Genomic DNA, 11,074 nt, shown 5'->3' on the forward strand with positions numbered 1-11,074 from the left:
AAAAATCATGTTTTCTGAAAAATACCCATCTTGGCCATTACATGACCGTAGCGCACTGTATCGGTACATACCGATACTCACCGATACGTACCGATCGATACTTAGCGATACCAATATGTACTGATACTCACTGATACGTACCGATCAATACATAACAATATTCACCTATACCTACCGATACATACCAAAACGTATATTTCACCTCGATTTTATATTTTTCATAGAGTATCAGTACGTATCGATGGTGTATCGGTACATATTGGTATATATCGTAGCATATATATCGATACGAAAGGATTTTAAAAATTCCATGTATCGTATCGGTATTGGAGATACTTTAAACCATGATTCGTATACAAATAAGCCAGTTTTTCGTTGAAAAATTCATTGACTGGCAAAATTTTGACGAAATGTATCATTTGGTATCGTTTTGACATTTCTTCAGTATAAATTATTATGTTTCGAACGAAATGGGTCAAAATCACTTCACTAGCTTTGACTCTAACAACCTTGCAAACCTGGTTTTTTTTTTTTTTTTTTTTTGTGGCCAAATCACTCTCATTCAGCATGCAATTTTATTTCTCTCCATTCCTAATGCATATTTTAGTTGTTTAAATTGAATTGTATATGTTCTAGTACTAAATTTTGTGTGGAATACACCATTTTAGAGAATGTATAGAGCAATACATAGCTTATAATACCAACCTAAGGTCCAAAGGTCAAACAACCATTTTGGTTTTGTTTTTTTATTTTTATTTTGGGCCTCAATACCCTCACTCGAAGCCAACCATTGCAATCTGGAAGTTTCAACCGTAATTTCATGGTTTTGTGAAATATTTTGGTTTCAAGCCTGGTCCAAACGAGGCTCGAAACAAAAACCTGGAACCAAGGATTTAGTTCTCGGGTATCAGCTGAGACCAATTCCAACCCGTATCGGTAAGAATTGGCTCTGGATCTGTCAGGGATCGAAAAAAGTACACTTTTCTTGGATTGGTCAAAATATGTTAAAATTTTATAGATTCAGGAAAATATGAAAATCAAAATTAGAGAAAAAAAAAGGGACCCTCTCTCACTTATTAATGAAATTTAGAATCATACGATGTCTCTCAGTCACATGAGCATTTGGTAATTGGTTTTTTTTTTCTTGGATAAATGGTAATTGGGTTTACAAGGGAAAAGCTTGGGAGTGACCAACTGAAAACTCCACCATTATGACCAGTGAGAAAGCACCGATCCTTAGACTGGGAGGTCTTGAAGCCCTAGATTTGCCATTGATCTCTGGAAAACTACCTTGATTGGTTGGAGAATTTTTTTTTCGAGGTACCCAGTTGATCAAATTGATCATGGTTGCTGGAGGGCTTATTGGATATTTTAAGAGGGGGAGCACAACTTCGTTGGCAGGAGGACTAGATGTTGGATTTCTACTGCTGCTTGCGTGTTTTGTAAGTCTCATTGTCTGAAGGCATTTGAAAAGCGAAGGATTTCTTATTTTGGCCTGATTATCGAGACAGGTTGTGCATTAACACTTACATTTGTCATGGGGCAGCGGTACATCCAAACCTCCAAGATAATGCCTGCTGGAACTGTTTCTGCAATCAGTGCTTAAAAAAAAAAAAAATAAATAAAAATAAAAAAATCTAAAGGGAATAAGGGAGACCAAGAGGATCCTGCCTGGCTTATTATGGATTTTGCAAGTATCATGGTGGGAACTGAAAAAGCTGAGGAGTGACATGCGAAAATGCAATTGCCACAATTAGTTCATTTATAGACTTCCCAATTCCCATCTGTCTCTGTTACAATGACCCTCACCATGCAAAAATGGTGTGAATGGAATTTATAAGTATCATGGTGCGGACTGAAAAGGCTGAGGAGTGACATAGGAAATGGAAGCATCACAATTATTCATTCAACACTTTTCCCATCTCTCTCTGATACAATGACTTTGACCATGTAAAAATAGTGTTCATACCTTGGGTGGGTTTGGTAGAAAGCTTGGATTTTGGTGACTTGGATGCACAATTTTGATCTTTGAATTGAACCCTCAGGTATGATTCTAGCTTAGAAACGATGCTTCCTTTCAAGTTTTTTGTAAATCCGAGGAGTGGGAAAGGAGAAAAGGGAGTTGGAAATCCTGAATCTGCGTTTTTACCCTGTTTTCCCTCCCTTTTGTGGGTTTTTAAACATCACTTACACGGATCGTATCGGATCGATACCCAATCCTCCAACCGATACCGATCCCCATCCTAGGATCAATCAGGGATCGGTATTGGTTATGACCAATACCGATCCAATATGGCCGATCCGTCTTATCTGATACCGATACTTAGAATCATGCCTAGAGCTTGTAGAAACTTAACCCTGAACTGATGCATAAAAGAATAGGAAATCAAGAACAAACAATCACACACTGAACACAGATTTATGTGGTTCGGCAAGATTTCCCACTTCCATGGTGAGGTGAGATCTACTTCACTATCAATGGAGAATAAGGTTGTAGCGCTCGTCCTCACACCTCTCTGAGATTGCTTATAGAGAAAGAACCCTCACTACAAATATATATCAAAACCCTATACAGAAAATTTACTGAAATACCCATATAGCCTTAGAATATGCCCTCTTTTGCATGCGACGGAATACAAGACATACCCCAACAGAACTATGATAAGAAGAGCTTTGCATTTCCAGTGATGCTAGTTGCATTTCTTTCTTTCTTTTTATTTCCTCTTATTGACTTTGTAATCTGGTACATGCTGTGTGGGTTTCATTGTAGTTTCAATTTTATTTTCAACTAAACAGGGACACTTCTCTTGGAGATCTCAGATCTAATTCAGCTGATCTTGGGAGGATGGGAAGTAGTAATAGTGAAAGTCTTAGCTCTTTGATTAATCGAGACAGAGACTCTGAACTTAATCAACAGTCCAGGAAAAATGAACACACTGGCACAGCTCCACGTTTTCAAAGTGGAGTTCTACGTACAAACTGCATTGATTGCTTGGATCGTACAAATGTTGCCCAATATGCTTATGGCTTGGCAGCATTAGGCCGTCAACTGCATGCCATGGGTTTGACCGATATACCCAAAGTAGATCCTGTCAGTAGCATTGCTGCAGCTCTCATGGATATGTATCAGAGTATGGGTGATGCTCTTGCACAGCAGTATGGTGGTTCTGCAGCTCACAACACTGTACAATTTCTTCCAAACTTGGCACTTTTTTTTTTTTCTCAATTTGTTTTCTAAATTCATTTAAATGTAGTGATGCATGTGCTTATGTTATTATTTAGGTACTTTTCTATTGTCATGGTTCTCTGAGATGTGGTCATTTCTATATCCTATTTCTTAGGTTTTCCCTGAGAGGCAAGGAAGGTGGAAAGCAACCACGCAGTCTAGGGAGTTTCTGAAGTCTATCAAGCGATACTACAGTAATGCTTACACAGATGGTGAAAAGCAGGATGCAATAAATTTGTAATTCTTCCTTCCTTACGTTTTACTTTGGTGCTTGCTTCTTTGATGACAGATTTAACAGTCGGATATTTCTCTTATGGTTGTCAAAATCAAGAGAATATGTAAAGCATTTTGCATCCATATGTAAAGCTTCTTGTTGCAGTTCTAAATTTTTATCCTTACCTAAATTACATCTTGCTTCAATTCTATTGGCATTGAGCCTTTTAGGATTGCTCCTTGTTTGAATATCGTACCTCTCACGATCATGGTTCTTAAATTTTCTGGCTTTACCAGATTTTTGGGTTATTTTCAACCCCAGGAAGGAAAACCTGCGCTCTGGGAATTGGATTCTGATTATTACCTTCATGTTTCTGGAGTTGGAGATGAGCCTGTTACTGGACAAAGGTATACGTTCTTTGGATAAGTTGTGTAAAACTCATACATGTATAGTGCCAAAATTACGCATATGACAGTGTTGTTGTGGTCCTGGTAATTCTTGCAAGAAAACTAATACAAGATGTTCCTCTCTTTTCTCTTTCACAGTTCACCTGTTGATGCTAAATCGGTGGTTGGAATGGGAACATCTCTTGCACCAATTTTTTCTTGCAGAGAGGACTTCTTTCGCATGAAATTGACATCTTTCGATAAACTGATGGAGAGAACATGCACTTCAATAAAGAATGTAAGGCTTTGTAGTGAATCAGATCAGAAAGCAGGTGGTGGTACAGGAAGTTCTGGAATGGCACCTGATGCAGCGTAATTTTTTATTCACTTAAAACAATTAACTTAATTCCTCCTCCTTTTATTATTGTCAAATAATTATATCCAGTCACTTTGCACCTTAGTTAGACGACTTTATTTTTTTATTTTTTCTTTACGAGAAATAAATTATTCTTCCCGATTTCTGTCGTGGCACCTGTCTTATGAATCAAATATTTCCAGATACTATTACTATCTATTTTGTTGGAAGGTGCTGGTTTCCTTTGTAATTCTGTGGCTGTAATTGTTTTTGAGGTAACTAAAGTAAAGGGCACATAGTTGCTTAAGACAGAATTGAATTTTTAATGGTGGAAAACTGTATGAGCTGCAAGTTGCTGTAACGTAATAATTTCTAGATAAATGAAACAACCGCCAAGGTATTTGAGGTTTAAAGAAAGAAACATTTAAGGTTTTTACAAAACAAGATTTGGACAAGCACCATGGTGGGAATCAATATCTCACCTCCCCCCCACCCTTCTTTTGATAAGCAAATCAGAAGAAAATTTATTAGGAAAGATGATAGGCATCTTTGGGCTTAAACTAGGTTGCTAACTCTGATTTTTACTGTGTTTTTCCTCTCCTTTCTTTGGATGGTTTCTTAACTGCACTGTTAAAGTAGCTATCAAATCTTTATGCTGCCAGATTAGGTTTGTGGTAAGCTGTAGCATATGGTGATGGTGACATTTTGGACACAAAAGATAGAACAATGCTGCAAGATCTTAAATGTTTTATATATCTGATGCAGTGAAATACAACTTAAAAGCCCTAATTGGCTCTTTGGCCAGAGAAAGTATGAAGAAAGTGGTTCTGGCCCAAAGGTTGCTGGACAAGAACTTTCAGGTGGAGTGTCTGAAGATGAGATGAGCACCACTGGTTTGTGTGACCTAAATTGGCTTTCTTCGATTGGTGATATCTCTGAGGAGGATATCTTTAAGAGGTAATTCATACTTTGTTTCTATGAAATTGGGATGCCATTTTATTCAGAGTGAAAGTTAAAAATTTTCTATGACACGTCTTACTGTCTATTGTATGGAAGTTCTTTGGACTCTTCCATCCTGTACTGAGCCATTCAAAATCTGTCTCTTGATTATAAAATTCTGGTCTTTATCAGTATCGAGTATTGTATTGGAAGGGTGATTTTATGATACATATTGTATCGTATCGGAGAGAGACAAGATATTGTAAAAACACACATGAATATGGTCGAGAAATGTATGAAAAATGCTTACGATACATGCAAAACACAGTTGTGAAGCATAAAACACTATAAAGAAGTATATTTAAAAATATCATGTACAAAAAGGAGAATAAAGTACGACGAAACAAGTGCATTCAATTGATTATGTATAAATGATGAGGTTTCATACATGTACTAAACTGCTAATACTAAAAAAGATGTCATTTCCTGTTTCCGGAAGATTTAGGGTTTAGATGCACATATCATTGTAAAAAACAAAAAAGCTAGTTTGATGCAATCATTCAGGTTTGTGTTTTGATCCTTGATTGCAGGTTGTTTAATCCCTAAAGGATGATGAAATCAACACTACAAGTCGCTTTTGCGATTAGAAGCAGCAAGGATCCAAGTTGATCACCAACCCACCCCCCCCTCGAAAAGAATAAAAATAAAAAAAATAATAATAATATAGTAGAATGCTTTATAAGAGCTCTCAACAAGTATTTTGCAGTCCTAGAGCGTATTCTGTTGTTTATAACATAGTTGTTGAGGCGACAAGGCGAACCAAGGCGGTTACGGCTTAAAATAAGTTTGTTCCGGTCAAACTTAATTCAAAGTGCGTGAATGCTGTTATTATCGCCTAAAAATAATTTTATGGACATCAAAACAAAAGATTATTTTACCGCACTTTGGTTTTTGAGCAATATTTTGCCATGATAAGATTTATAAAATTTTCTAAATTGAGAAAACCCTAGCATTTGAAATTTGAAAATCGCCCCTACAACAAAAAGCCTAGTTTTTGTTCTTTTAGACTGTGGGTTTGACTTTTTATCCTTTTGGAATTTGATTTTTAAACTATTTTTATTGGCTTCAAATAGGGGATTATTTGCTTATTTATGAATAATATCTTAATAACAATAAATAATATTTGACATAAATAAGTGTTGCGGCTTGCACTAATGCGATAATGCACTATGGCAACAGCTGCCCAGACCCCAACTAATGCTTGGACGCGTAGGTGACACATTAACAACTATGTTTATAATAGCGTATCTATAGGTATTGACCTGATGCAATCGATACAATTTTTTTTTTTTTAGTATTTTATTGGTTCCATATCATATGGTTACCTTAAAGATACAATACATATTGGTTAGGATAAATGGATATAGTTTAATACTTAAAACCTTGCTCCTACCCTGCTTAAATCGTCCGCAATTCTGGGCATGTAGCCCAACTCCTTACTGGAACCTTGGCATTTCCAAGTCCTCTTCTGTTCAATGAAGGCGTTTGACTCAATTAAGAGGGAAAAAAAAGGGCGTATCCAGTGCACGAGGCTTCAGTACGTGCGAGGTCCCGGGGGGGAGAATTACGCAGCCTTACCCCAAAAAGGTTGAGATGATGTTTCGACCGCTTGACTACCAGGTCGCAACATTTGTACCTTACCGTTAGACCAAGCATGCCCCTTAATTAAGAGGAAACTATTAAAAGAAAATAAGTGCAGAAGCACAATTGCACAAGAGTTTTTTTTTTTTTTTTTTTTAAATGCTTAAAAGCTTAAATCACATGCATGTAAATGAATGCAACCTATTTGTGCAGAACTTGCCCTTTTATCTCATTTTCCTACTTTCACACCCTCGCTATTGTGCTTGTTCTTTTTCTTTCACTTGGATCAAGATTATATTTCATTGGCTCATGCTCGTGTTCCTACTCTTGCACTGCATTTTTGGCACTTAAGCTTGTAGTGCCAATAGATGACAAGATGACGGAACGTCAACTATAATGGTTCAATTAAGTTGAAGGATTTAAAGAATAAGAAAACATACAGAATGTACAATGTTGAGGTATTAAGAAGTTTCATGAGGATTTGGATTTAATAGAAAATATGTCTATAAATGGAGTGGAATGGAAGGTTAGAATTCATGCGGCTGAACTATAGTGGTTGTGATGGAACTTTGTTTTTTTGAACCTTTAAGTTTGGCACGAAAGGTAACCTTAATGTAACAGAGACAAAGAGTTTTGATGGTTACTACTAAACTCATTATGTTTTCTGACTCACTTTCTCTTTTCTAAAGAAGAAGAAAATTTAAGTTTTCTTCTTTTTATAGCTGCTGAACTCATTATGTTGTCTTAGTTTTATTATTCTTTGATGGATTAGCCTAAGAACCTTGCATTGACCACTTAACAAAGTCCATATTGTCCACCCACACCTCTATTCTTCGGTGGTCCTTGTCCAACGCATGCAGGATACCCTGCATGATGCTTGGGGAGAGAGAGATACCACAAAGTGATTGCTTTAGATATTTGGGGTCAACCATTAACAAGGAACGTGATATAGTGATGTTTCTCATAGAAATAAAGTAGGATGTATGAAATGGGGAGGTGCATCCGGAGTGTTGTGTGATCGATGTATCCTTGTAAAGCTTAAAGTAAAATTCTATTAAGATAGTCGTAAGGCCAGCTATGATGTATGGAGTGGAATGTTGGGCAGTCAAGAAGTGTAATATAGATAAATTGAGTACAATAGAGATGAGGATGTTGAGATGGATGCGCAGAAAAAGTAAGAGGGATATAGTAAGGAATGATCGTATTAGAGCTGATTTGGGAGTTGCCCCAGTTTAGGACAAGCTTCGAGGAATTTGTTTGAGGTGGTATGGCCATGTTCAACGGAGGGCTTGGGATGCTCCAGTAAGAAGGAATGATCAAATTCATCTGGAAGGTGTTAAAAGAGTTAGGGACAAGCCTAAAATGACCATAGGAGAAGAACAAGTGAGGAATGACATGAAGAGTTTAAATGACTCTGATATGACCTCAAATAGAGCTGTTTGGAGGGCAAGGATCTATGTGGCCAATCCCATTTAGGTACAAATGTTTTTGAGGTGTAGCCGTGTTCCTTTCTTTTTTATTTTTATTTTTTTATTTTTCCCCTCTCATGGATCCATGTAGCTGACCTTATTTACTTGGGAAAAGGCCGAGGAGTTTTTGTTTTTGTTGTTGTATTCTTTGATGGATTAATATCTCAATTTTTCTCTCTTTCTTCTATATATGCAGTCTCTTTGAAAAAATTGTGTTATTTCTTGATTTTTTCTAAATGATATATATAAAATTAAATCACCTTGGGATACCCCATGCAGAGTCTTTGTTTTTTGTACACATTAATCTTGATAATTTTTTAGGTACCAGTTCCTGGTCAACTGCAATTTGTAGTAATGGATTTAATGTAATCTTGACATTTTGACTCACTCAGGATTATTAAAAGCATGTGTTTTTGTTCAGACTTCTTAGTAAGGAATCTAGATTATTCTTACATTTTGGAACCTTTCTTATTTCCTGGGATTTTGACATGAATTATATATGATTTACTATTCAATTATCTGGTGCCAAGACAATGGATTTAATGTGTGCTTTGGTTGTCAGTTACCTTGATGAAGCTTCTGGTGGAACACTACTTTGTGATCAAGATGAAAACAGTGATATATATAGGCACTACTCTGAGTTGTGTCAGGTAAAGTATTGATGCACTATTGGTAATTGTTTTGGTCCTATAAAATGATGGATTCGTTATTTCTCCTGGTAAAGATTAGTCTCATTAGTTTCATGATTTGCTAATGACTTACTGTAGAATATTCTTTTGTATTCTCGCTCTAGGACACATTGGCATTTATCTATTGCATTTAGTTCTTGTATGTCTATGTATATCTATATCTATGATGTTACTTTGTTCTTTATTTCTAGTTTTTTTTTCTTGGGGTGGGAGTATTGAGTATTCTGCACCTGGTAAAATTTGTATATTTTTCAAAACCCTCTTTTGGATTCTCTGTTTCATTTCTGTGCCATCTTGTTTCTATTTGCTAGTTTCATGTTGGGCTTTTTCCCCCCGACTTTGTGAACGTTTACCTGTGGAGATGTGCTTTCAACATGGATGACTTAGCGTGTATGGCTTGCTCACGTCTGACTGCCTTAATGGTTTTACTGCCAACCAAGCAGGGTCCAGCTCTGGAACCCTTTGAACATGATCCTGAGAAAGAGAAACACTACTCAGATCTTCTTCGCATGGGCAGTGTAGATAGTGCAGATGATGCAGCAGTTGAAGCAGAGATGGAAGCTGCTCTTAAAGAGTATGATCAGATTGGCGCTGACCTTGGGATTGTGCCAAGCACATGTAAATACCTGGCTGAAGATCCAAGCAGGCTGACTAGGTGGATTATTGGAGAAGAGAAGGTGCGGCAGAGGAATTGATTCTTACAGAAGAATCTTCAAAAGAGAAGGTGCACTGTTTATATGCAAGCTAACTACATCTTTTAACTGTGAAAATTTTGTTGTACAGTATATAGCAGATCTATACCTGTATAGAATTTTGTTTTATGTTGCCATATTTGATTACCATATAGGATTTGTTGATGGTAAATGTACGGTTGAGGGGTGCCCTTCTTGTTTCCCCTCTTTGGGGTGGGGGTTGGGGATGTTCATGATCATCAAATTTTATTGTTCCCTGTATTGTTTGTTTCATCAAAAGTTGTTCGGTCCAACTTACATGTAATTGCACTATATTTACAGTTTGTTATAAATGAATGGTATTCCTATGGAAACAATTCCTCTAATGCTTTTCATAGTTAATGTTTACACCAAGGGCTTATTTTTCTTCCATAAATTTTAAATTAAGTATCAAATCTGACATTTAAATACTGGAGACCATTGGTTTTTATGGTATGGAAGATACATGACAAGAAACTGGATAAAATTTCCCCCTTTTTCATTTTGAAAATATTCGTACTCAACTATTAGGATATAGAGAAATAGTGCATTGGATAGTCTTTCCGATCCTTCTCTTCGAATACTATCCAGAGTGCTTCTCATATGAGCTAGGTTTAAGTCAAAGTCCCCCGAGATGGTTGTCTATGATTACATAACAGAAAAAAGAAGCGACTTTTTTTATCCAATTGGCTTTTGTTATGTTTCCACCAGGCTGGAATTACTCCAATTTTAGGGGTTAATCTGAATTGGATATGATTCAGCTCAGGTAAGTGTCAAGAAATTGCCCTTTGTTAACAGGAGCACTAACATGGAGACCAGAACCACCAAGGTTGAGGTCCTCAGTGTGACATAGAAGCCTCGTGAGTTGACCGTGTCCTCTGGAATCAAAACTCTATTTTTCTACTGCCTCGCTGGAACTATTCTGTAAGTTTCCACTTTAAAGCTTAGAGGAACTCATTCCAGTAGTATTAAAAAGAACTACGTGATCTTAATTCGTAAGAGGAACTCATCAAATGTTGTTGGAGTGTGTCCCTTGCTTCCCTAGTCTGTAGTCCAGGTTTATATATATATATATATAGAGAGAGAGAGAGAGCGAGAGAGAGAGAGAGAGGTTTAACAAGTCTGATTATGTTAAAGACCTGACGTTAGTGTAGAATTAACAAGTCTGATCTTCGCCCTATAATAGTACTGGAATTAATTACATTCCCATCTGGTGGCTCACAGTATTTCTGTAGTTCAGATTAATGTATTCAACGAGTTGTTTTAAGCATGGTGGGTATCACCATCAAGGATGATGATCAAAACCACAGTTGATCAACGGAAGCACATTTAGCACATTAATGAGAACTTTGGAATCGGTTAAGTTTTGTCCCGCAACTCATGGCTGAGGCAAAACATTTTTTTTTTTTCCTAAATAGTCTTCTTAGTGTCTGAAAATTCTTGGT

General features: G+C 36.7%; 1 protein-coding gene across 2 annotated transcripts in view; it reads left to right on the top strand.

The window, feature by feature from the left end:
- The window catches only part of LOC122071382 (phosphatidylinositol-3-phosphatase SAC1), a 30,232-nt gene extending 20,268 nt beyond the window's left edge, over nucleotides 1–9,964 (top strand). Inside the window, exons 10-16 of one of the 2 annotated variants that reach the window (XM_042635724.1) lie at nucleotides 2,797–3,184; nucleotides 3,342–3,463; nucleotides 3,737–3,847; nucleotides 3,986–4,198; nucleotides 4,947–5,138; nucleotides 8,793–8,880; nucleotides 9,363–9,964. In XM_042635724.1, coding sequence (XP_042491658.1) covers nucleotides 2,797–3,184; nucleotides 3,342–3,463; nucleotides 3,737–3,847; nucleotides 3,986–4,198; nucleotides 4,947–5,138; nucleotides 8,793–8,880; nucleotides 9,363–9,614 — 1,366 coding nt within the window. In that variant the 3' untranslated portion in view covers nucleotides 9,615–9,964. The remainder of the gene's footprint in view (nucleotides 1–2,796; nucleotides 3,185–3,341; nucleotides 3,464–3,736; nucleotides 3,848–3,985; nucleotides 4,199–4,946; nucleotides 5,139–8,792; nucleotides 8,881–9,362) is intronic. The other variant, XM_042635725.1, reaches the window with a different exon arrangement.
- Nucleotides 9,965–11,074: the final 1,110 nt, after the last annotated feature.

The sequence above is a fragment of the Macadamia integrifolia genome, unplaced genomic scaffold (assembly GCF_013358625.1).
Source record: "Macadamia integrifolia cultivar HAES 741 unplaced genomic scaffold, SCU_Mint_v3 scaffold_216A, whole genome shotgun sequence".
NCBI lineage: Eukaryota > Viridiplantae > Streptophyta > Magnoliopsida > Proteales > Proteaceae > Macadamia > Macadamia integrifolia.